We start from the raw sequence: 27,153 nt of genomic DNA, 5'->3' as shown, positions 1-27,153 counted from the left end.
GGCTCCAACATGGCATTGGGGAGCACAGGCCACTGGCTGCACAGAGGTGGGATATCACTGTTCAGCTCCCCCCCAGGACACGGACTCTGCGATGAGGCTGCACCCAACTCTGACACAGCACAAGGACAGAGCCTGCCCCAGAAACACCCCAGGGCCCTGCCCCTCCGTGTCAGGTGCACCAGGCATGAGCAGGCAGATTCAGCAAGGCAGGCTCCAAGTGTGGAGGGGAGCGGCTTAGTGTGGGGGGATCCAGGTGTGGGTTAAGAGTTCTGTGTGGGGCAAGCTGGGTGCACGCGGCTCAGTGGGGGATCTGGGTGTGGGGGGATCTGGGTGCAACAGTAATAGGACTCTGCAGGGGGGGCCAGGTGAAGGTGGTTGGGGCTCAGCGGGGGAGGGGATCCAGATGCTGGGGGGAGTTGGGCTCAGTGAAGTGGGGATCCAGGTGCAGTTGGTTGGGATTCAGTAGGGTGTGGATCCAGGTGTGGGTGGCTTGGGGTGGTGCAGGGGGAGTGGGGCTCAGGGGCGGTTCTGGGTACAGGGAGGTGAGGCTCAGTGGGAGGGTCCGGGTCTGAGGGAGTCTGGATGCACAGGGGTTGGGCGGATGGGGGAGCAGCTCCCTAGTACAGGGATCCTTCCCCCTGCAGCTGAGGAGAGATGGGTGCAGGAAGTGGTGGGGAGGGGGGCGGAGAGTTTGTAGAGCTTCCTACAGCCAGGGGAGAAATCTGGGGGTGGGTCTGACACGGCCCAGATGCCGGGCAGGGAAAGAGGAAGTCCCGTCGTCCCCATCCAGGACTAGCCAGGACTAGCATCTGAGCCCGGCGCAGGGTAGGAACCACCAGCCGGGTCTTCCCCTGTCCCAACCCATGGCCCACAGTAATTTACCTCTCTGCTGGCTGCCCTGGGCACCTGAAACATACTGCTGGGGTGGGTCTCGTGACCGCTCTTGTGGCTTCCCCTTGCTTCCCCATCAGAAAGTCATTTTTCTGCAGGGAAGCGAAGAAATCTGTGGGGGACTTAAATTCTGCACATGCACAGTGGCGCAGGATTCACCCAGGAGTACCTGGTGCTGCATGGTCTGGCCCTGAGTCCAACTGTAATATAAAGTAATAATTATGAGAATGTGCAAAGTTAGGCCCTGTGGAAAAAAATCTAGAACATGGTAGGATTGATAGTTATCTGACATCTATTTTTATTGTGCAGGAAAACTGAGAAGTGCAAAGGTCTGAGCTTTCAAATATATTATATAATCAATGGAATTTCATCTTATGCCAACACATTGAGTAAAGAGTGAAAAGAGTCCCAAGTTCATATACAACACTACACCCACACGGCTTCTGTTTTCAGCAAATTATAAATTAAAACTGGTATGTTATAAAGTTCTCTACTTCCAGATCAAATTCCAACATACTTGAAAAGCAGCAAGCATAACACCAGATTTGAAAAGTAGCACAAAACATACCAGGTAACTATATGCTAATTTAATGTCAGTTGTGGGGATATTGTTGGAAATTTAATATAAGATCACCTTGAAGAGAAGTAACATGACATGACAACATAGGTATAGTTTTGAGAAGGAAAAGCCATGCTTGACTAATTTGCTTGCATTGTAAATCTGTGTGTTATAAGGTTCCAGAGCAGTATGTCTGTCAACATAGTACTAATGGTCACCTTTCAATTGTAACTATGTGGAACGAAAACTATTTTAGGTCCTTAAAATGGTAGCTTCTCTAGCTGGGAGGCTTGCCAGGTGGGTATCTCTAAAGATCACTTTCGGGAGCTGTCTTGTTTCTATTCTAAGCTTAATAAATGTGTGGTTTTTTTTTTTAACCAAATACAAATAAAGGAGACAGCATGAATCAGCTTTCCAAAGCATGTTGTTAAATGATGTAATCTTGTTTTTAGGCCGGGTCTATGCAGTTATTTTTAACCAATTTAACTATTTTGGTTATAGGGTTGATTTTATTACCAGTATAGTTAAATCAGTACATCCCCTAATGAGGATGCTGTTCTACTGGTAAAGTTTTTTAGCATAAATTTGTGGGAATACACTATACTGCCATAAGTGTGAATTTGTGGGGATAAACCATACTGTTTAAACAAGTATATATTAGGCAATTGCTCTGTTTTAACTACATCAGTTTCAAAAGGAGATAGCAACAGAAAAACTGTGCAGACCAGTCCTTAATCATCTCTGTGTGACTCAATGGCTACTGTGGCTCAGGCACATATCTAGAGAAGGTTGATGTTGAATGCTGTTAGCCATGGTACTATGAAGTTTGTAACAGGTTTGAGGTAATCAGTCCTTGTCTGAATGTGAATGTGGTAGCAACACTGGCCCCACCATCCCCAGAACAGCCGTGAGCTCTGGGCAGGCCACCAGCTAACGCGTGACGGATTCTTTGCTGGGCCATGGGGTGGGGAGGCCTGCTCACATGCATGATGGAGGGTGTGACTGGGAGTGATGGGGGAGGGCGGCTTGCTGCCCCATGAGTGATGGGGGAACTGGTTAAGTGGGTATGGTGCTGCGGGTGCCTTGCTGTATGATGGAGGGGGACTGGGTGCATGACCGGAGTGATGGGGGTGGCCAGACTGATGGAGGGAGGGTGGGGCCAGGGTGATGTAGGTGCCTTGCTGGGCCATGGGGTGATGGGGGGGGGGGGAGGGGAGAGGGTGATAGAGGGCCCTTGCATGGCCATAGGACAGAGCCTGAGGCAGGAACTTTGCCGTTCTGTAGAACGACCTGACACCAGGTGCGTCTACATGGCACCGAGACAGCGGGAGCTGCCCTGTGCCAACTGACTCGGGCTCCTGGGGTTGTTTCATTGCTCAGAGTGCAGGCTGCAGCCTAAATCCCAATGTCTACACTGCAATGACCCAGCCCGCATCAGCAGGCACGGGCCGAGCCGACCCACCCACTTACTCGCACTGCTCCGAGGAGCGGCTGCCCTTGATGCAGACGGGGACCGGGGGCCGCATCTCGGCAGCAAACCCGCGGCTGGCGCTGGGGGGCGAGGCGGGGGCCGTAGCTGGGCCAGCACCTGCAGCTGGAACACTGCTCAGGCGCGCGACCAGCCACCCCCTCGCCCCCTCCCCTCTGCACGCAGAACGAGCGCATCCGCGCGACTCCTGCCCCCCGGGCAACCAGCCCAGGAGGGCGGGGAGCGCGCGCCGGCCGGGTGTTAGCTCACGTGACCCCCTCCTCGGCTCTCCCAACACTGCCGGGACGAGAATCGCAGGACCGGCTCTGGATTGGCCGCAACGTGTGTGGGACACGGACGTCGCCCAGCGGGCTGGGCTCCCGGAGCGGCGGGGCAGCCGGCAGGTAGGGGCGGGGCCGGCCCCTCTCTGGAGCCCAGCGCCGGAGACTCGCGGGCTCGGAGTCCCAAACCAACGGCGGGAGCGCGCGCGCGCGCCTCGCTCCGTGCCCGGCGCTCGGGCCCCGCTGCCTCTGTGAGGGGCGCCGCGTGCGGGACTCTTCCCTACGGAGGGAGTCGGGGCCCGGCTGCGGGAAGCGCCGCCCCACAGGGCCCCTGAGTTCCGAGACGCCCCCGCCGAGAGAAACGCGCTGGCCTGTTTTGACCCCGGCAGCTGAAATCTGCCGGCGCTGAGCGGGGGGCTGTGGGGTGACCGGCCGGCGCTTCTCGTTCAGTGTTCCTGACTTGCTGCCAGAGGTTTGCTGGCGGGAGGCTGGGGGCTCGGCCCTCTGGCCGCTAACGAGCGCGGACAAGCCGAGCAGAACCCGTGTGACTTTACATGACAGCGGAGGCGCGAACCTGTGCTCCCGGGGCGTCCTGCAGGAATCCCTCCACGGGCCGCGTTTGAGACCCCTGGACTAGAGGATCACGATGGTCCCTTCTGGCCTTGGAATCTGAGTCTGTGGAGATTTGACCTGGGTTGTCAGCTTTAGATTGACATGTTTTAGTGAAATGCTTTTCCTGGCATTGTACATGTTTTCTTCAGCTGTAAAATCAGTGGGCGTTTCGTGCTGATTTCCAGGAATTGGCTACGGCGGACAGGAGGTAGCAAGTTAACAAACTGTTTCACAAACTGTCACCTTGCGTGGCAGAAACCGCACCCAGTTGCAAAACGGGAGGGTTGCGTTTCGTGTCGTTACACCGGCATCTGGCACTATCTGTTTTGGGAGATTACTCTCCCATTATTGCTCAATCAGAGCAATGTATTGTTATTAGTTGGGTGGCTGTAGGGCTGGGACACACAGACAAAAAAATAATTTAGTCTTCTCTGCCAAAAGACTTCTCAAATGGGCCCAAGTAAGGAGAGCTGTGCACCTTGCTAGAGCTGAAGGTAAAGGGAAAAACAATTAAATACAGCTGTCTCAGGAACGCCTGGGGGGTGTATTATTGAGGAGTGTGTCAACACACATTTCTAATAGCAATTTTTCTCCAAAAGTATTGGAGCAAATCTAATGGTGGATCCAAAAGATGAAAACTGAGAACTTTCTCAGGAAAGTGTAGCTAATGCAGTGTTGTTGAGAGCACTGCATCAGATTATGTGAGATGAAGGCAAGAGAGAGCCAGGAGAGGCGCTTGGGACTTGTTGACTCAGAATCAATTAAAAGGGAGATGTCCCTGAGTGCACTTTGAACTTCAGAGACAAACTAAGTCACAGAAAGCAAATGGGGTAACCTATCATTAATGTCAACAAGATTTGACAGTCATTAGGCGTCGACTCTGTGGGTGTTCTGGGGCTGGAGCACTCACAGGAAAAAAAATAGCGGGTGCTCAGTACCCATCTGCCACAGCTGTTGGATGGTGCCCCCGATGAGCTAATTGGGGGTGCCACCAAACAGCTGTTCGGCAACACCACCAAATAGCTGATCGGCAGCCACCATCAAACAGCTGTTTGGAGGCTCAGGGAAGGGTTTCTGTGAGGGTGGAGAGCAGGGAGGGGCAGGTGGGTGGGGGCCTCAGGGAGGGGGTGGAGCATCTCCAGTGAAAACTAGAAGTCAGTACTTATGAAGGTACAAGAATTTATGTTAGCAGAAAATGGTTGCAGTTCTACTGAGTATGAATAATATTTCCTCATCTCATTTAAGATAATTGCAGTGGTGACGACCATAAACTATTTTCTAATTGGGAAGGAAGCTTTGAGGAAGGTAAGTGTTAAAGTTGTGGCCCAGCTCCTATAATTGTGTGCTGGTTTCAGATGCTTTTTCCTCCCCTCTATGTGGGTATTGTCTCTACCTCCCAGATTATAATTTACTTGACTGTCACAAGGCGTGTAAATAACTATTAGCTTTTTCATAGGGATTAAGAAATCATTTCAATTTTAATATAAACTGGTATTCGGTGGTAATTTACAATATCCCCAATTATTTTAATTGGGTATATATAAACATGTACATTTGATTTTTTTTTTAAATCACTGCACAAATGTTGTAGTTAACATATGAAAACTTCTCAAAAGTCCCAGTTAGGTAACCACTCATTTTTAGGTTCCTGTGGATTTACAAATCAGTGATTCTTGACATTTTCTTTTAAAATAGAGGTGGGTGAATTTTATGTTACATAAAACATTACAAAAAAAGTCAGATGTAAAGTGAAATAAAACAAAAGTCTGTAGAAAAAGGTTTTGGCAAATAACCTACAGTGTTTGAACTGAAACCCAGTTAAACTGTAGCCATATCTTTAGAATATGTTTTCTCCACATGACCTACTGTATCTTAATCTTAATTATTAGGTTAGTTGTCTAATCTGCTTGTAACTTTTTCGTAGGTATTTCAAAAATGACAAAGTTGCTGTTGATTGATGTTGATTGTGGAGTCGATGATGCTCAAGCCATAATGATGGCGCTGGCATCTCCCAGTGTTGAAATCCTGGGAATTACTTGCTGTTATGGAAACACAGTGTTGGAAAACGTCTGCAAAAATGTACTCCGTGTGCTACAAGTTTGTAAAAGGCTTGAGGTAATCAGTCTCTTAAATGTATGTGAATGGGTTTATCTTTGTGTCAGGTCTTGCTTAAAAATCATCAACTCTTATAGGCTAGGGTCACCTTTTATAGTTTCTGCTCCATAAATAATTTCTTTGCTGATGTAGGGTAATTTTTGTCTTGTTTATTGTCTCACCATATCAATCCCAGGAATAGTAATAGTAATTTTCCTAGATCCTTTAAAAAAAAAAAAAATCCTATCGGTATATATATTTTTCCTGGCTGATGTGAAATTTCTGCCCTTTTCATAAAGGCTCTGCAATTTTAGTGCCACTGATTTGATCACTCCTAGGATATACTTTGGAACTGATCCTGTAATATTGCTTCTTCAAGTGATTGTCCACATGGATTCCATACACTGTGTGCATGCATCCATGCACGTGAGATTTGAATTCTTTTGGCCAGCAGTTTTAATTGGGACCATGCTGTGCCTCGGGTGCCCTTGTGCCCCCTTCCATCTCCCCCTTAATGGGCATAAAAGGAGCAGGCCCAATTGTCCGTGAGCTCCTTCTTACTTCCTGTGGCAGCTAGCATAGGTATGAGAGGATGAGCTCTAAAATCTTGAGAGACATGGAAGCATTTTTAGTTGGAAGCAATTGGTTCAATTCACTAGCTACGGATAATACTTCATTTAATAAATCAGTTATAAATGTAAAACATGTTTTGATAAATTTACTTTTTTTCCTCACATATGCAGCACATTTAAGTTAGTTTTCTTAATAAAATAATTTAAAATGCTGTTTTGTGCATTTTTAATGGAATTTGAATTTCCATTCAAATTGACACAGTTCACAAGTAAAAATTGATTCATCATCTAGTAAAGAAAAAAGGTGAATGGCATTTCTTAACATAAGAAAAATGTAAACAATAAGAATCTGAATAAATGTAAATTAAGATTACTTGTTGCTCAAGTAAGTAAATGTGTGTGTGTATGTGTATGTATTATAGCCTCCTGGTTAGCAAAAAGTAGTACCAAATTTAGTGTAAAGGCTGTATTTCGTTCCAAATCAACATGTTTTAATGGTTACCAACCAATGAGAGTCAACCATTCTTTAGCAAAATAACTAAAAATTACAAAAGCAAAATAAGATTAAAACCAATTATTTAAATCAGTGTTTCCAGCTTGCTGATTTAAACTGTGATTTAAATTGTTTTGATTGAAGTCATTTCAAATTGCTGAGACATACCTCTGGAATTGGTCCAAGAAAATCATAAGAAACTTGCAACAAAGAGTCCTGTGGCACCTTATAGACTAACAGATGTATTGGAGCATAAGCTTTCGTGGGTGAATACCCACTTCTTCAGACGTCTGACGAAGTGGGTATTCACCCACGAAAGCTTATGCTCCAATACATCTGTTAGTCTATAAGGTGCCACAGGACTCTTAGTCTGGATCTGTAAAAAGCAACAAATACGGCTACCCCTCTGATAAGAAACTTGGTCATTCTGGATCCTTCTGCAATAGGGATGCTCACCATGAGCATTCCCATTAATGAAAGTCTACTAGAGCCTGCACAAGCCATCTGACATACATCTGTATCCATCCCGTCCATGTCAAAAAGAGCAGACAGTGGGCACCAGGTTCCTGCTGCATATTTGATTTTCTGTTTACATCCAACACTGGGTTCTTTTCTAGTGGTAGCGCTACAGGAGAGAACAAAACAGCATGGACCTTTTAAATCTATGCCAAGAGAAAAGGATCCAAAAAAGCTCGATCTATTCATCTACAAGGTGTATCTAACAGCTATGCTCCAGAGGAAGGTGGCTGTCTATCCAGCCTGCCTTTCAAAATATGACTTTTTAAACGGGAACCGATTGTCTCAATTTATAATTGCCCAATGAGCAGCAAGAGGAGATGTGCCGTTGCCATTAAAGTTTTCAGGTGACTGCCTGTACTTCTCTACAGTCTATAACATAAGAACGGCCGTACTGGGTCAGACCAAAGGTTCATCTAGCCCAGTATCCTGTCTACCGACAGTAGCCAATGCCAGGTGCCCCAGAGGGAGTGAACCTAACAGGCAATGATCAAGTGATCTCTCTCCTGCCATCCATCTCCACCCTCTGACAAACAGAGGCTAGGGACACCATTTCTTACCCATCCTGGCTAATAGCCATTAATGGACTTAACCACCCTGAATTTTTCCAGATCTCTTTTAAACACTGTTATAGTCCTAGCCTTCACAATCTCCTCAGGTAAGGAGTTCCACAAGTTGACTGTGCGCTGCGTGAAGAAGAACTTCCTTCTATTTGTTTTAAACCTGCTGCCTATTAATTTCATTTAGTGACCCCTAGTTCTTGTATTATGGGAATAAGTAAATAACTTTTCCTTATCCACTTTCTCCACATCACTCATGATTTTAATACCTCTATCATATCCCTCCTTAGTCTCCTCTTTTCCAAGCTGAAGAGTCCTAGCCTCTTTAATCTCTCTTCATATGGGACCCGTTCCAAACCCCTAATCATTTTAGTTGCCCTTTTCTAGTGCCAGTATATCTTTTTTGAGATGAGGAGACCACATCTGTACGCACTATTCGAGATGTGGGCATACCATTGATTTATATAAGGGCAATAATATATTCTCCGTCTTATTCTCTATCCCCTTTTTAATGATTCCTAACATCCTGTTTGCTTTTTTGACCGCCTCTGCACACTGCGTGGACATCTTCAGAGAACTATCCACGATGACTCCAAGATCTTTTTCCTGACTTGTTGTAGCTAAATTAGCCCCCATCATATTGTATGTATAGTTGGGGTTATTTTTCCAATGTGCATTACTTTACATTTATCCACATTAAATTTCATTTGCCATTTTGTTGCCCAATCACTTAGTTTTGTGAGATCTTTTTGAAGTTCTTCACAGTCTGCTTTGGTCTTAACTATCTTGAGCAGTTTAGTATCATCTGCAAACTTTGCCACCTCACTGTTTACCCCTTTCTCCAGATCATTTATGAATAAGTTGAATAGGATCGGTCCGAGGACTGACCCTTGGGGAACACCGCTAGTTACCCCTCTCCATTCTGAGAATTTACCATTAATTCCTACCCTTTGTTCCCTGTCTTTTAACCAGTTCTCAATCCATGAAAGGACCTTCCCTTTTATCCCATGACAGCTTAATTTACATAAGAGCCTTTGGTGAGGGACCTTCTCAAAGGCTTTCTGGAAATCTAAGTACACTATGTCCACTGGATCCCCCTTGTCCACATGTTCGTTGACCCCTTCAAAGAACTCTAATAGATTAGTAAGACACGATTTCCCTTTACAGAAACCATGTTGACTATTGCTCAACAGTTTATTTTTCTATGTGTCTGACAATTTTATTCTTAACTATTGTTTCAACTAATTTGCCCAGTACCGATGTTAGACTTACCGGTCTGTAATTGCCGGGATCACCTCTAGAGCCCTTTTTAAATATTGGCATTACATTAGCTAACTTCCAGTCATTGGGTACAGAAGCCGATTTAAAGGACAGGTTACAAACCTTAGTTAATAGTTCCGCAACTTCACATTTGAGTTCTTTCAGAACTCTTGGGTGAATGCCATCTGGTCCCGGTGACTTGTTAATGATAAGTTTATCAATTAATTCCAAAACCACCTCTAGTGACACTTCAATCTGTGACAATTCCTCAGATTTGTCACCTACAAAAGCCGGCTCAGGTTTGGGAATCTCCCTAACATCCTCAGCCGTGAAGACTGAAGCAAAGAATCCATTTGCTGGACATGTCTGACACCACAGTGCACACAATAGCTACTGCAATAGCCAGGAGGAGATCTTTGTGGCTTCAGTCTTCAAGGATCCCCAGGAAGCTCCAGGCAACAAGCAAGAACCTCCCATTTGAGGGTAATGAGCTTTTCAACAACAGCATTGGTGAAGCCCTGTGGTCTCCAAAAGATTCAAGGCCAACTCTGCTGTCTTTAGGACTTTGAGCTCCAACCCAAGAAGGAAGCAGCCACATCAACATCCTATGGACAGCATACCTCAGTTCAGTTTTACAGTCAGCCACATTGTACTTCAAAACTGCCAATGAAGAGACAGATATTCCACTGGAGACAACCCTCTGCCTCCTCTGCTGCCCCACAGTCTTGGGGTACCACCAGGCAGCAGGTGCGATGCAAAGTTGAGAAACTGATAGGATGATCAGAGAACCTTTTTTGTTCTACACCTCCCCCTTGGCAACTCCCTCTTTTGTTTTGGAGAAATTTGAGCTGAGGTTACCTTGGCTTTATGGGTCCCAGAGATGGTAACCAAGGGGCACCCAATTCAGTTTCAATCCCATCCTTCTCCCCACCCTCCTACTGCCTCCTTTCCTGGCTCTTTTCAGGGAACCTTCTCGTGAAAGACCATCAGAATGGGGAGTACGCTCCCTTTTACAGCCGGGAGCAATGCAGGAGGTGGCTTTTTACTCCCATTACTTTTTGATCCCAAAGCAAAAAGGAGGTTGATGGCCTATCTTGGATCTTCACTGAGAGCTGCGGGTGGCCGTGCCTGCGGACGGCCGTGCCTGCGGACGGCCGTGCCTGCGGACGGTCAATGTAAACACTGTCTCGCGGCTCGCCAGCGGATTACGCTTACGGGCCGGAGGTTGCCCACCACTGATCTAGATTATGACCTTCAAATTCAGGACTTGTGGTTCCCTCAGGAAGCTTACTCCCATATATATGTGTTAGAGCTCAGAGTCAGCTTGGTATGCAAAGCATTCCTGCCTCTTCTTTAGGAATCCTTAATACAAGTGTTGACAGACAACACCACAGCTGTGGATTATGTCAGCATGCAATGGGGAACAAGATCATTCTCACTCTGTCAGGAAGCCATAGGACTACGGAATAGGTACATTCTGAACCAAGTTACGTGTGTGACTGTGCACCTTTTCAGCCTTTTGAACACCTTGGCAGATCAACTCAGCAGGCAATTCCCTGACAACAAGTGTACTCTCAAAGACTCAGTCTTACAGAACATCTTTTGTAAATGGGGATTCCCAAAAGTAGCAACAGACCAGAACAAGTGTTAGACATTCTTCTGTTCCAGAAGGGGTGCAAGCTAAAGCTCCCTGACCGATGCCTTTCTCATCCCTTGGATGCCAGGGTTGAAGTATGCCTTTCTGCCAATCCCTATGATACCCAGGATACTGAGGCAGGATGAAGTGTTGTTATGATAGCCCCAGTGTGGGCCAAGCAGTTCTGGTATTTGGATTTCATGAAACTTTCATTGCAGCCACTTATCACCTTACCTGCTCTGCCTGACAATCTTCCAGAATTGTCAGATCTTGCACCTGGATCCAGTATTTTTACACCTGACAGCCTAGATCAGGGGTGGGCAAACTATGGCCCACCGGCCACAGTTGGCCCATCAGACCACTTAATCCGGCCCTCAGCTCCCGCCGGAGAGCGGGGTTGGGGGTTTGCACTGCTCCAGCCGGAGAGTGGGGTCGGGTGCTTGCCCCGCTCTGCATGGCTTCCAGGAAGCAGCCAGCATGAACCCTTCCGGCTCCTATGTAGTACACGGAGGTGTGGCCAGGCGGCTCTGTGCGCTGCCCCGTCCGCAGGCGCCGCCCCCGCAGCTCCCATTGGCCACGGTTCCTGGCCAATGTGAGCTGCAGGGGTGGTGCCTGCGGATGGGGCAGCGCGCAGAGCCACCTAGCGGCGCCCATGGAGGGGGGACATGCTTCCGGCAGCTGCTTGCAGTAAGCGTTGCCCAGAGTTTGCACCCATCAGCCCCTCTCGTGCTCCAATCCCCTGCCACAGCCCTGATCCCCTTCCCACCCTCTGAACCCCTCGGTCCCAGCCTGGATCCCCCTTCTGCACCCAGAGCCCTCACCCCTAGTCACCCCCCCACACCCATACCCCCAATTTTGTGAGCATTCATGGCTCGCCATACAATTTCCATACCCTGATGTGGCCCTCAGGCCAAGAAGTTTGCCCACCCCGGCCTAGATGTTGTGAGGTTTATATCTACTGAAAGAAACTGTTCAGCTGAGATTCAGAACATTCTGCTTCAAAGCAGGGAAACCTTCAACCTTACTTATAAGGCTAAATGGAAGAGGTTTTCTACTTGGGATGCCAGTGGTAGTTGTCTTCTTTGACATCTTTAGTTTCAGCAATAGTGGAGAATTTGCTAGCCCTGAAACAGTCTAGACTTTACATCAGGTCATAAAGGTCCATGTAGCAGCAATGTCTGTACATCATCCCTCACTCCTGGGTAATACTGTGTTTTCCCACTCTACAGTAGCAAGATTCCTAAAGGCCTCACATGTTTTTCCCCCAATGCAGGAGCCCCCCTTCCTTTTTGGGACCTCAATATAGTATAGCAATATAATATTTATTAGCATGGTTGATGGGTCCCCACTTTGAACCCTCAGCAACTTGTTCCCCACCAGTCGATGAAGACTGCCTTTCTGGTGGCCATTACATCAGCTCGCAGGGAAGGGGAGGTTCAGGCTCTTCTGACATATTGTCTATATACAGTATTGTGTAAGGACAGGGTCATTTTTAGACCTCACTCCAAGTTTCTCCCCAGATTGTCTCAGAGTTCCATACGAGCCAGTCCTTTCATCTCCTGGTTTTCTTTCCAAAACCTGATTAAGTGGGTCTCCAGATATTTAAGGGCATATTATGAATTAGCCAGGATAGATCCATCTAGCCAGACTAAAGCTCATTCCACGATATTTGAGGAGCAGTTATGTGGAGCTTAAACCACACATTTACAAGACACTATTGCTTAGTAAGGGCTTCCACATCAGATGTTGGTTTTGTTAAGGTTGTCTTATAGCCATTTAAGTAGGACTCCTAATACCCACTTCCAGGCAATTTATAACTGATTGTTAGTCTCTAAGAGTGGCATTCATGTGGACAATTACTAAACTTACTCACAATAACTTTTCGTCTAAGTATCCTCCTGGATCAGAATTAAGGAAAAACAAGCTAACCACATTAAAATTATGCCTCAACAGTCAACAGACACTACTTTCTGCGTTCAGTAAGGAAGCTGACACAACGACTGAAGCTAGTTTTGTTATGACATGGAATATTGCTCATGCTGAACATCCATGTTGTGATGGAGAATTTGTTAAGAAAAATATTGCAGAAGTGGTTGCAATTTTAGATCCAAGGAACACAAAACTTCAGTGACTAATGCAGCAAATTCCAATTTCACACCACAGTATGGAGAGGCAGATCTCCCAGATCAGTGACGATGTTGCAAACAACATGCAAAACGATCTAAAGAATTCTCTAGCATTCAGCCTAGCTGTCGCTGAATCCACAGATATTCAAGATAAACCACAACTAGCGATATTTATTTGCTATGTTTCCACAGATTTAATTGTGAAAGAAGAAATATTGGACTTAATGGTGCTAAAAGAAACAACCCGTGTTGTTGACATAAAGAATGCACTTGACGAAGCATTGATAAATGCAGATGTACCACTGGATAAACTTGTCAGTGTTGCAATGGATGATTTTCCCCACCTGCAATGGTGGGGGAAAAAGTAGGTCTTATCGGACTCTTGAAAAGCAATCCCAAATTTCCAGAGTTCCTCCCTGTTCATTGCATCATCCATCATGAACATCTCACAGGCAGATACGTCAAGTATGAAAGTGTTACAAAAATAGTCCTAGAAACTGTCAATTTCATCCGCTCAAATGGGAAGACTCATTGACATTCAAAAATTTCATTGAAGAGCTGGATCTTGAAGACAAACCCAACAATGTCTCTTTCTACTTTATTGTGATGTGGTTATCAACCAGCAGTGTCTTAAATAGGTTTGTGGAACTGTTGGAGCCTATCAGTGCTTTCACTGAAGAAAAGGAAAAGTCCTATCCACAACTGAAAGATGAGCAATGGATGCAGGATCTGATGTTTTTCACTGATATTATGCAGCATCTGCAAACTCTCAATTTGGCAATCCAAGGGAAGGATAAGATTATTTCTGACCTCAGAGCATTTTCAGCTTCCAGAACAAGTTAAAGTTTCTGAAAAGAGACATAGTGTCAAGAGACTTCAACCACTTTCCCTATTTCAAGAGTAGGGTAAACACATTTCCTGAAATCAAAGTAGAAGATCACAAACTCGAGGAATACAAAGGTAAATTACAAGGACTGCTTGATGACTTTCAGGACAGGTTTGAAGACTTGCTGAGATCCTGCTTCACCTTTCTTGTAAACCCATTCATGGTTGATGTCATGGATGGCGGGTAGTATAGCCTGGGGAAGGCTGCGACTCCCCAAACAGCCCCACGTGGCCCTGCCCATACTCTACCCCGAGGCCCCTCCTGCTTGCCCTTGGCCCCAGCCCAGGCAGGCTGCTCCTCTTCCAGGGAGCCTTCTGGGGCTGGGACTTCGGGTGGCTCCTGGCTGGGGCCGCACACAGCCCACCCACCCGCCTGGTGCTTCGTGGCTGGGAGGGGTGCACCGCCTGCCCAGTGCTCTGGGGCTGGAGGGGGGCGTGTGCCATCCACCCGCCCGGTGTTGGGTGAGGGGAGGTGCTGTCCGCCTGCTTGGTGCTCCAGGACAGGGGAGGGAGGGCTGCGCCACCGTCCACCCAGTGCTGGGGTGAAGGGGCCGCCTGCCCGGCGCTCCTAGGCTGGAGGCACTCAGGTGAACCATGGGGGGGGGCAGGGGGAGGAGCTGGTAACCACGGGGGAGGGAGGGGGGCTCAATCAGTAACAAGAAGACACCATGAATAATAATTAAGCACTCCTGAGACTTGCTCCAAACACAAACATTATCTGCTCCTTACAATAGATTGTGTATTTATGTAACAACAGGGTTAATACTGTAAATAAAACAGTGTTGGTGGCAGTACTGGGATAATATAAATTTAAATAGAGGCAAGATGCCTTTAGGTGATGTGCAGTCATGCTGTATTCAGTCTGTTTTTGCAACTTACATCTTGTTTAGATTCCAGTTTATCAGGGTGCTTCTGCTCCCTTACTTGGTGGTCCTGTGGAAGGGGCTTTCTTTCATGGAAGAGATGGTTTGGGTGATGTTCCTGTTCCGAATGCTCCAGGATTAGACCATCTACAGAAAGAACATGCTGTGATTGCAATGTTAAGAATTGTTAATGAGAAGCCTGGTCAGGTGAGAATGTTCTTTATATCATTTTTTTATGTAGTAACAGAGGACAGCAAGCAGGACCGAAGTCTGTTTATGCTAATGCCTTGCAATTATATGAAATTGTTTTGCCTGTCTAATCCTAATGGAGGATCCAGGTTCAGTCTTCAGTGGAAGGTGACCCGCCTACCTTCTCCTGGTAGTCCATGGCATTGTACACTGGGGCTGGAAGAAATTGTTTCTCAGACTGAAATTTGGCATTCAGTTTAACCCTGTACATGAATAACCATAATTAAACATCTAGTCCCAAGTCACTGGTGTCCAAGTAATTGTCCCTTTAGTCAGGTAATTCTCGAGGCAAAGAATTTGAGACACTGATTTACCATCCCCCTTTCTCCCAGAGGAATAAAATCTTTATTTAATATTTAGGAGAATCCATATGTTTGTTTGTTTGTTTGCTGCTTACCTCGAACATGTCCTTGCTCATGTCTTTGTGATCCTCTTTTAGGTATATATTGCAATAAGATTTCCTACTACCTTCTCTTTCTCAACTTCTACTGTGTAGGCACAAGGTATCAATCTTTCATAATAACTAAGACCCTCTATGCCTTTGTTTAATTTTTTTAAAAATGAAGAGAAACATTGGGATATAGCTTCATCCCTCCTTTTGTGATTAAGTCAAGGCTGCCCAGCATTAGAGCATGTACACAGCTTTAGATACAGTTATTTTTACATTCCAATTCAGGGAGCTCTGATTTAGGACACAGTCCTGTAATATGATCCAGTTTTTTTTATCTTCTTTAGAATTTTTACATCCCTACAGAGCTAAGAGCCACAAACTATCATGGTACTTCATTTTGGGGCCTCAGTGTTTCTATATCATAGTTTTCCTTATGGCAGATTGCATGACTTGGAGGGACTGAAGATAGGACATAGTATGTTTCATCTTTATCGCAAATTCAGATTATAAGCCTCGTTGGTAGTGCTTGAAAGCTATTACTGTTTGATGGGTGTTTGATCCATATGAAATGGATCAGGTGCTCAGTCCAATTCCCTATGGACAAGTAGACAAATCACAAAAGCCACCCCTGGACTCGATAGTGATTGTCAAGATAGATAACAGTTCCAGCAGAGACCAAGGATTGAATGGACATGGAGTCTGTGAACAATATCTTACCACTAAAGGTGGTCAGAGTTGTGGCACATTGGTGGAATGGCATAGTGAAGTGTCTAGCTATTGAACAGTTACACCATCGGTGAAGACAAAGTGATGACTTGATTTTCCAGGTCTCTCATTCTAACAGTCTTCTCAAATTTATAGAAAAATTAAAATATTAATTTTCTTTGTGTGCTCATACCAACTCACTACACCTAACAGATGAACAGCCTCATTCTGGACTAGCTGCTGCTTCTGAGTCTTTATAGATAGCTCCTGTTGGAGTTTTTAGGGCAGTATTCCAATAAAAGCAAGAAAAGACCGTAATGTCTTGAACAACTACAGATGAAAAAAGAAGTACGTGATTTCTCTGGGATTCCCAGACATCTGCAGTGTGCGTTCCAAAAGAACCCCAACATAGCTAATCTTTCTGTCAAGTGGGAGAAGTAATCCACCAATAGGTGAAGTCACAGAGTGTTGCTTTAACACAGTGTTTCCCAAACTTGGGACGCCGCTTGGTTAGGGAAAGCCCCTGGTGGGCCGGGCCAGTTTGTTTACCTGCCGCGTCCGCAGGTCCGGCTGATCGCAGCTCCCACTGGCCACGTCCCTCGGCCCGTGCCGCTTCCAGCGGCTCCCATTGGCCTGGAGCAGTGAACTGCGGCCAGTGGGAGCCGCGCTCGGCCGGACCTGCAGACGCGGCAGGTAAACAAACCAGCCTGGCCTGCCAGGGGCTTTCCCTAAACAAGCGGCGTCCCAAGTTTGGGAAACACTACTTTAACAGAACTGTAAACAAATGTTTAAAACAAGCCACTTGGAAAAATGTGATCTGGGGTCTCTTGGTTTGTTTTCATTGGAGTAACATGTAAAGAGATGGAGTAGTGTTTTGTTTATGTTTTGTAGATTTCTCTAGTTGCCACTGGTCCTTTGACTAATCTAGCTTTGGCAGTGAAATTGGATCCAACATTTCCTAAGAAGCTTAAAAATATGTTCATTATGGGAGGAAATGTAGAATGTAAGTAATTTATAAAATGATCAGTAGGCAAACATTTTAACTAATAACTCCAGTATGCTTATTCAGAAGCTGTTTGGCCTTTTTTATACGATTGCTAGACTGCATGCATTTGTGTATTAGATTAGGTATGGGAAAGGAGGTTGGTGTAGTTGTTAATGTTGCCATAATGTGTGATTTCTTTGATTTTTAGTAATTGCACTCACAGTTAATACCTTTCAATGACCTTAACTTGAAGTTAAATCTTTGTTGGAATTTTATAATAAATTTATCTTATGATAATAGTTTAATGCTAAAAATATGATTTGTTTTGGACATGTTCTTTTTTGTATTATGATTTTTTGGTAAGCAAAGTGGACAAGGTGCAGTAAATATTGTAAGTTTTGGTACTGAAAAGTAAAATGATTGAAGAAAATAAGCAAATATACTGAACAGTTACTTTTTTGGTTTATGTTTTTGTTAGCCAGAGGAAATGTTACAGTCTGTGGAGAATTCAATTTTGCAACTGATCCAGAAGCTGCGTATGTTGTCTTAAATGAGTTCACTTGCCCTACTTATATTGCAACATGGGAATTTACATGTCGCAATTCATTGTCTTGGGTAAGACACCAAATGTTTAATGTAAATTAATGTTAAAGGTAAATCTGGTGAAACTCAGTGTCCATGGGTGCAGGGGTATGTCCACATGGATCATATTACAGGACTGTGTCCTAAATCAGAGCTCCCTGAATTGGAATGTAAAAATAACTGTATCTAAAGCTGTGTACATGCTCTAATGCTGGGCAGTCTTGACTTAATCACAAAAGGAGGGATGAAGCTATATCCCAATGTTTCTCTTCATTTTTTAATCGCCAACATTATTCTTTTGGTTTGCAGGAATTCTATCATGAGTGGATTAATCAGGACACCAAAAAAGCTAAGTTCACAGAGAAAATATTTGCCCACAGTATAAAATTCATGAAGTCAGAACACGAAAATACAGGCAACATCCTATGGACTCCAGGATTTGTGTCTTGTGATTCCTATGCTATGGCTGCTGCAATTGACGAGAGCTTTGTCACAGAAGCCATAGAAGCTGCTGTAAGTGTGGAGCTGAATGGCTCACTAACTAGAGGAATGATGGTAATGGATATAAATGGTCTTCTTAAGAAGAAAAATAAAGCTTTTGTCATTAATAAGTGTGACTTAGAGAAGTTCAAGGAACTTCTCATTGCTGCTTTAAAATAACATTTGACTGTGTGATAAATTTCCCAATCTTGTTAATTTTGAACTGTAACTGTAGGTCTAGTTACAGTGGTACAGATAACTTCAGATTCATAGCTACTATCAGACAACATACAATTATTTTTAGTTAATAACTTTCTCTTATGTCAGATTTCCAACAAAGTGCATTCAAGTAAATATGAAAAGGACCCATTTAAATCTACAATAGTCAGAGAATTCGAAGTGCAAGTTAAAATGGCAGCCTAATTGTTAGATAACTCTGAATGCACTTATTACCTGGTAGGCCAGTACCCTAGTTTAGCATGTAAATACTTTACCTACCCAAGTTTCAAAAAATGCATTTACTCAGTAGACAGAAACAGCAATAAAAGAGCATTGAAATCTAGAATATACATATAAATTATGATCTGTCATCAGTTTGTAAGATGGAGAAGATAGACTGTTCTAATTCTCACTGCTTTATTATTATGGAAAAACAAGCCAATTTTTACTTAGAGAATCTAGATTAAGGATTTGCAAAGTATTATTTAAAAGCCACTTTAAGATCCAGGAGCTCAACATGTAATGATAAAATTTAAAACACATTTTTGAAAATTTGTAAAAAGGGAAGATGTAGAAGAATTTGAAGGACCATGGTCATGGGAAACAAAACTGTTTAACTTCAGTTTACTAATTTGAATATGGCCCAGAAATGTAGTGAATGAAAGTTTATCATCGGACATCTGTTATGTATCTTATTTAAAGTGGGTTTGTAACCTGAGTCCAGTTTACACAACAAAAAAGCACGCTTGTTTGTAGATTCTGCAGAATGAACAGCCCTGAAGACACAAGTAAATGAGCAATTACTTCAGAAGCTGCAGAGCCATGTGCAGGGCCGGCTCCAGGGTTTTGGCCGCCCCAAACAGCCAAAAAAAAAAGCCGCGATCGCGATCTGCGGTGGCAATTCGGCGGGAGGTCCTTCGCTCCGAGAGGGAGTGAGGGACCGTCCGCCGAATTGCCGCCGAATACCTGGACGTGCCGCCCCTCTCTGGAGCGGCCGCCCCAAGCACCTGCTTGCCAGGCTGATGCCTGGAGCCGGCCCTGGCCATGTGTTAAATTAATTTGTCATGAGTCTTTGATTGCTTTGCCTGCCCTTTGCCCATTGATCCATCTCCTTGGAACTTATCCTAATATTTCAAACCACTGAGCAGCTTCAAACATCTACCATTTAAGAACAAAACATAATTACACCTTCCCAAGAGGCTTTTTACGGTTGAGGATCTGGCCCTTTGTAGTGAAAACTTTATAGGGTTAGGAATACAATGAATGTTTACACTAAAAGAAAACTCTAAAACTCTGTTTAAGATACCATATCCTGTAAAATGGATTTTCTTTGTCCATACAGAATGATGTGGTAGAAAGGTTTTATCAGCATTTGCTTGGGATTGCCTACATAATTTTACCACTGTGAAAAATGTGTGATCATCCGAACTGGTCATCCCAAACTCTCACCCAGAGAACCTTCATACCACTCCATCTTGTATTATATAAAAAATATTTAGAAGGTGAACAAGAATGATAAAAGAACGAAGAGTATTTGTGGCACCTTAGAGATTAACAAATTTATTTGAGCATAAGCTTTTGTGGGCTAAAGCCCACTTCATCAGATGCATGCAGAGGAAGATATATATATACACACAGAGAACATGAAAAAAATGGGTGTTGGCCTACCAACTCTAATGAGACTAATCAATTAAGGTGGGCTATTATCAGCAGGAGAAAAAAAACTTTTGTAGTGATAATCAGGATGGCCCATTTCAAACAGTTGACAAGAAGGTGTGAGTAACAGTAGGGGGAAAATTAATAGGGGGAAATAGTTTTTAGTTTGTGTAATGACTCATCCACTCCCTGTCTTTATTCAAGCCTAATTTAATGGTGTCCAGTTTGCAAATTAATTCTAGTTCTGCAGTTTCTCATTGGAGTCTGTTTTTGATGTTTTTTTGTTGAATAATTGCGACTTTTAGATCTGTAATTGAGTGACCAGGGAGGTTGAAGTGTTCTCCGACTGGTTTTTGAACGTTATAATTCTTGACGTCTGATTCGTGTCCATTTATTCTTTTGCATAGAGACTGTCCGGTTTGGCCAGTGTACATGGCAGAGGGGCATTGCTGGCACATGCTGGCACATATCACATTGGTAGATGTGCAGGTGAATGAGCCTCTGATAGTGTGGCTGATGTGATTAGGTCCTATGATAGTGTCCGCTGAATAGATATGTGGACAGAGCTGGCAACGGGCTTTGTTGCAAGGATAGGTTCCTGGGTTAGTGTTTTTTGTTGTGTGGTTGCTGGTGAGTATTTGCTTCAGGTTGTGGGGGCTGTCTGTAAGCGAGGACTGGCCTGTCTCCCAAGATCTGTGAGAGTGAGGGATCATCCTTCAGGATAGATTGTAGAGTTTGAGTGTTGAGCTTTCTTCTGCATCACTAATAATCAGTTTCAAAGTGTTGGATCTACTTGTAATAGATGTCAGATTGTGGATGGAGTAGAAAGTGGTCCATGCAATTAAATTCTATCTTTATTAAGATGTAATATACATTATGAAAATGTTTGAGAAGTCTTAACTTAAATCAAGCAGCGTATCTGGCAGTCATTTGTGTTCTGTGGTGAAGGGCATATACTGTCCATAGAGACAAGCTCTTCAGTGATAAGCTTTAAAAACTCCTCCTTTTCCTGAATCCCAGATTTTTTGCTCATAGGCTAGGCCCTACCTTGTTCTAGTTACCTATTTCACAGTGCATAGAAAAGGAACACTCAGTATATGCTTCTGCCGATTGAGATGGGCTGAGGTTCAAGCCTTGGACTTCTCACAAATGACAGTAGCAAACCCGTTAGGTGTAAGCATAAGCCTAATGGGAAGAAATTGTCTCAAGTAAATTGCACTGTACTCTAAATTGTACTCCATTTTGCTTTATTCTCCATTTTGCTAGCTTTGAATTACTAAGAAGAAATTGTAGCCCCGAAGAAATTGTTTTGAGTTTATTCTTTGCTGATTGTACTAACGATTTTAATGTTAGAAGGATAGAAGTTTTATGGCTGTAATTGCCTTATTTACGATGCAGGCTTCTATCGCTATGGTTCCTAATTGTCTCCTTTTTGATACTTCAGTGACTTGCATGACTTGGAATGCTATTAGACTCGTAACTCATGATGCAAGACACCTAATGACTCTTACCGGCAAAGAACTATACAGGACATATGTTTTATATTTTGACAGTTAGAGACAAAGTTCTGTCATATAAATCTCTTGGTTAGCGAGAGCCGTGGTGGCCAAGTTATACAAAGGCATTTATTCATGATAGAGAAATTACTTACATCTGCTGCTGCTTCAGGTATGCTGTTCTAGGCAGTCTTGTTGCCGGCACAGAGTGCCCGAGGACAGCAACAGCAGGGTTCGTTGCCCGGTGTGCTTCGCGCCAATAAACACACCAGGGGTGGAGGAGCAAACAAAGTTTATTTGGGATCCCAAAGCGGTGCTAGGAGACAGGCACGTCTCAAATCAAGCACACTAACAGAAACAGTTTTTCTTCTTTTATACATTTTGCAGTTAAGCCTCAACCCCCCCCCTTCCCCTCCCTTCCTCTCCCTCTACCCCCCCTTCCCTGGTAACAGTTACTAAGCAAATAACGATTACATTTAAGCAGTTAAGTCATTCTTGGCAGCTATAAGCCTAGCTTGTTAGTAACTTCTTTAAACCGTTATCTTGTCCTTTTTCCCTTCAGCCAGAAACATGCAGGCCTCATTATTACCGCTTGATACCGGTGTGAGCAGGGGGTTGCACACAGATAACTGGTTGCTTACATATTCCAATTGCACCTGGCTTTTGAGGTTGATTAGAGTTTAAACATGGAAGAAGTTTGGTTCATATAGGCCTAGTGCAGGAAGGCTTCATTGACACTTTGTGGCCTTCCACCCTCCTGAGTTACCTAGGGTTATGCCTAGTGACACCAACAACTCCCCCCTTTGAGAATACTCAACAAGCCTTTGGCTGAGTTTTCTCATATTCTGTGGACAAGATATGATTGAGTGCTATGAAGCTGGGGTTTTTAATGAGAGGGTATGCCGGGATTTTTGGGGAACGGGGGGCACAAAGCTTACGGAGGAGCATCTTAAAACAAGCAATCAGGAGGAGGTCGACCAGGCAGAGTACCACACCTGTGAGGAGGAGACGCACAAGGCCACCCCCCAGTCCTCCTAGGCCGGGCAACCAACTCCAAAGGGAATTGAAAACCGTGGGTTCCCTTTCCTGGGCCTTCCACTGCTCGAAAGCCTGTTCGGCCGACAGGACATGCTTGTTAATGTCCTGTGAGTTTTCTGGGACATAAGTACAACATTCATTCCCAATAAGGGCACACACCCTGCCCTGGGAGGCTAAAACATAATCTAAGGCCTGTCTGTTTTGCAGGGACAGCAACCGGAGCTGGTATAGCTTTGAGTTAAGGCTCTTTTTTATGGCTAAGGTCTTATTGGCATACTTGGTGAGAAACACAGAGAGCCTACGATAAAATTGGGTTAGCCAACCCACCCCATAGGATGGGAGGAGGATCATACCCAACCTGTCTCCTTCCTTAATGGGCTCTGAGGTGGCATACAAAGATTTACGCTGCCTGGGGCGGCCAGGGGTTGTCCCTTAATGCATACTGGGATTCAATGGTACAGTTTTGCGACGGGGGTACCCGAGGTATTTCTTCCCCTACTGAACCATCCCTAGCAGATATCTGACCAATTTTGGGGAACTACCCTCCAGGGTAACCCTGCTGCATGGTGCGGGATTTGGGAGCATACTCAGCAGTTAGAGAGGTTAAACTCTTGGGCAAAGCAAATCTTCAGGGACTCATAGGTGTTTGTTTCCAAGTTAGTAGGGATTCCTTTCCATCCCGCATGTGCCTGGGGAGGGAACGGGAGGTAACGAGAGGAGTGTCCCTATGGCAAAGAGTACCACTGTGGCAGACCCTGGACCTGAACTCATGCTGGGTAGGTGACCCTAGGGCCTAACAATTACAATTCCCCAAATACCCACAAAATAACAATTACCAATAGTAGGCAGATTAAAAACAAAAAGGACCAGGCCACCAGGTTAGGCCGGCCCTGTGAGAGTAAACACAACCAACGCTTAGAGTTTTCGCGGGGAGTGCACTGCGACTGTCCAAAGAGACCACAGGGCATTCCCAGCAGATCTTACTGTTTTTTTTGAATAACAGTTTAAGTCCCAGGTCGTCGCTGGTAGTCCTTTTCCGTAGGCTGGACGGTCCACCGTTCAGGAGCGGGCACTGCCTTCAGACGGGAGTGATGAATCCAGTTCTTGTGTCCCTCGACCTTTGCTGCTGTGTGGGAGACCAGCAGGACGGTGTGGGGTCCCTTCCACTTTTCTTGGAGAGGCTCGTCCTTCCAGGTCAGAATGAGAACGGAATCGCCTGGCTGCAAGGAGTGGACAGGGGCATCCAGCGGGAGAGGCTGCAAATCTCTGGTATACCTGTGGAGAGAACAGAGAACAGCAGACAGAGAGCACATATACTGAGATAAAAAGCCACACCCCATTTCCCACTCCCCTGCCAGAACCGGTGTACCGTTCATAGGCCATGCCCTTTCAAACATAATCTCGAAGGGACTGAGCCCTAACCTGCTCTTTGGGAGAGCGCGAATGCGGAGCAAAACAAGGGGTAAGGCATCAGGCCACTTAAGGGAAGCCTCTTGGCAGACCTTTGAGAGGTGCCGCTTAAGTGTCTGATTTGTGCGTTCCACTACTCCACTGGCCTGCGGTCGCCATGGAGTGTGGAGCTTTCAGGGGATTTGCAGGGCATCCGATAGCTTTTGAATGACTTGGGATGTGAAGTGTGTTCCGTTGTCAGATTCCATCCACTGGGGGAGTCCGAAGCGGGGAATGATCTCCTTGACAAATTTCAGAGCCACCGTTTTGGCAGTGTTGTTACGGCATGGGAAGGCTTCAGGCCATCCGCTGAATCGATCCACCAAGACGAGAAGGTATCTGAATCCTTGGGTCCCGGGGAACTCAGTAAAGTCTATTTGCCAAACCAGTCCTGGGCCTGGGGTAGGTTCCAGAGTGGCTGGTGGCACTGACACTCCTGGTCGAGGGTTGTTCTTTTGGCAGACTAGACATTCAGCCTGTACCTGGGAGGCCAGGGGTCTAAGTCCAGAGGTTAGAAAATATTTATTCATAAGCTGGGTAAGAGCCTCCCTGCCAGCATATAATTCTTTGTTTCTTCACCAGGGTCAGTTCTTAATGTCTTTTGTAGTCAGGAATTCCTGGACTTTGTGGTTTCAATGAAGCAAGTGTTCCTTTTTCTCTTTTCCTGAAACAGTGTGGTTCAGCATCATACAGGGGAGAGGTTACTAGCACATCACCCTGTCTTTAAATAGGCTTATCAGTCGGAGAACCCTCCCGAGGTGGAGGGGTCTTTTTACAGAGAGAAGCCTGGGTCCAGGTGGGCAGTCCTTGGCACTTCACAGCGGTGTTGGTGGTTAACAGGACTTGGAAAGGGCCTTTCCAGTGTGGAGCCAAAGCAGTTTTTCGTTGATGGACTTTACGTAGACTCAGTCTCCTTGTTTCAATGAATGGCAGGGCTGCTAGGGTCTTTGGTTAGCACTTCTTTTATCTGTGAGAAAAGAAACCTTACACATTTCATTAATGCCTGGCAGTGTTTTGCAGATCTCATAGTTGCTTGGGCACATTCAGGCCCCCCTTTTCTTGGTTGTCAGCCAAGTCTTAGCTGTGAACAATGTCCTTGGATGGGGCCAGCATCTTATCTTTGGACTGAGCTTGCTAGCTATATTTTTTTCCCTCAGTTAACTCGTTCTGTTCTTTTTCCTGCTCTCCTTCGTGGCTTCTTTTAACTTACAAAGGAAACTTCCACTCTTCACTCATACACCTTTTCCCAACAATGAACACATACACATTGCCATTATACACCCTTCCAGTAAAATAACTTCTATACAGAGCTTTGGAGCAACAAACAGGACGAGCACACCCACTTTTGAGGAGTCCAACAAAGTTCAGGAGGCTCACAGTGGCTTTAAGGCAAGGGGGTGAGACCCACAGCGGCAATTAACAAGTCATCCACATATTGCAGGAGGAGGACCCTGTCCTCATTGTCCCACTCCTCCAAGTCTCTGGCCAGGGCCTGGCCGAAAAGGGTGGGGGAATTTTTAAATCCCTGGGCCAACACTGTCCAGCAAAGCTGCTTTTTAACCCTCCTTTTGTCCTCCCACTGGCTCCACTCTGGGGCTTGCATGGCTGAGGGCTCAATTGCAAGGGTCATTATCCAGGCATTCTCTGGGGGTAAGGTGAGGGTTATTTCATCTTGGGTGAAATGCAGGGTGGCATCTAAGCGACAAAGCAGGTCCCGTCCTAGTAGAAGCGTTGGACAATCGGGGAGGTAAACCAGTTTGTGAAATAGAGTTCTGTTTCCCAAAGCACATTCCGCTGGGGCATATACTGGGCACTTGGTTCCTTTCCCTGTGGCACCCACCACAGTGAGGGACTCTGACACAGGCAGCTGTAGGGGTTGGTTTACAGCGGTTCGTGCAGCTCCAGAGTCTATTAAAAAGTCTATGTCCGAATCTCCCACCTGCATTTTTACTCGGGGTTCCGGGGGCAGGATAGTCCATCTCCCCTGACACCCCTATTCTTGATCCTCCGCTGCCATCATGGGAGTACCTTCCCTTTCGGGGCACTCATTTTTCCAATGTCCCTCCTTCCGGCATATGGCACACTGGTTGCGACCCAGACGCCTTACTTGTGAGCCAGGGTGCCCACGCCCACGTCCTCTCATTCCCCGGCCCCTTCCACCTTCCTGGAATTTTCCCCTGCCACCGGCCTGTACTGCTGCAACCATAATTTTCGCTTGCCTCTTTTCCTTTTCTTTAGACACAACCTGATTACGCTCCACCTCAGACAGCAGGGTCCGCATAAGGACATTACAATCATCCCAGTCAGGCTTACAGCTAGCCAGGCACCCTTCAAAGACCGAGATAAACTTGCTTGGGTTCGTAGAGAATTCCCCTGCCTGTGCCTTAAAGGCTGCTAGGTCCACCGGGTTAAAAGGCACATGGGTGTAAACCTGCATAGTAGTGGCCTGATTCCTATCTGAGCCATGTCTGGACACCACGGTCTCAGTGATCAACGGATAAAATTCCACCGAGGGGGCGATTTCTGGGACCTGAGACGCCTTGTCTTTATATGGTGGGGGTGTGATAGCCGAAGGGGACACCGGACCTGCCATTACAGGGGTTCTGGGGACTAACAGTAGCTACTACCGAACCTGTCGGAGTCAAATTACACTTTTGCAAAATATCTGACCTATCTCTTAGCAACATAAACAACTGTACATACATATGTTCATTCCATTTACCCGTTCGCTGACAAAACAGATGCAATTGAAGGATCGTGTTATAATTAAGTGATCCTTCCGGTGGCCACCTTTCCTGGTCCTCTAGCTGATATTGAGGCCAGTCTACTGTACAGAACCTTTTTAATCTACTTTTAGTTATTGGATTTGCGCCAAACACTTTCCAATTTGCTAGAATGCATTCTAAGGGTGTACACCTTGCCCTGCCTGCAGTACTCTGTCCCTGCCGCATACTCTAGGGAGACACTGGGCGTCCCCAGGTCAAAACAGGCAGACACTGGGCGTCCCCAGGTCAAAACAGGTAAAGTCCCCACTGGACTGTTCCTACTTTATCCACGGGACCGGTTACCCACCGTCGCCGGCAGCTG

At 45.6% G+C, this 27,153-nt stretch overlaps 1 protein-coding gene across 1 annotated transcript; it reads left to right on the top strand.

Moving 5' to 3' along the window:
* The first annotated feature begins 3,961 nt into the window (after positions 1–3,961).
* On the top strand, positions 3,962–18,388 carry LOC135895557 (inosine-uridine preferring nucleoside hydrolase-like). Its single transcript, XM_065423673.1, has 7 exons — positions 3,962–4,019; positions 5,057–5,116; positions 5,736–5,926; positions 14,844–15,023; positions 17,053–17,164; positions 17,625–17,761; positions 18,038–18,388. The coding sequence occupies exons 3-7, from the start codon at positions 5,747–5,749 to the stop codon at positions 18,386–18,388; spliced, it is 960 nt and encodes a 319-aa protein (XP_065279745.1). The 5' UTR covers positions 3,962–4,019; positions 5,057–5,116; positions 5,736–5,746.
* Positions 18,389–27,153: the final 8,765 nt, after the last annotated feature.

This window comes from Emys orbicularis, chromosome 1 (assembly GCF_028017835.1).
Source record: "Emys orbicularis isolate rEmyOrb1 chromosome 1, rEmyOrb1.hap1, whole genome shotgun sequence".
Lineage (NCBI taxonomy): Eukaryota > Metazoa > Chordata > Testudines > Emydidae > Emys > Emys orbicularis.
The sequence above is the reverse complement of the archived record's forward strand: the minus strand, read 5'-3'. Positions and strand labels throughout refer to the sequence as shown.

Excerpts from the sequence above, each read along its gene's own strand:
- LOC135895557 (XM_065423673.1), top strand. The coding sequence starts at position 5,747 with ATGACAAAGTTGCTGTTGATTGATGTTGATTGTGGAGTCGATGATGCT. Across the intron at positions 15,024-17,052 it reads TTAATGAGAAGCCTGGTCAG|ATTTCTCTAGTTGCCACTGG; the intron begins GTGAGAATGTTC and ends TATGTTTTGTAG. Across the intron at positions 17,165-17,624 it reads TATGGGAGGAAATGTAGAAT|CCAGAGGAAATGTTACAGTC; the intron begins GTAAGTAATTTA and ends TGTTTTTGTTAG.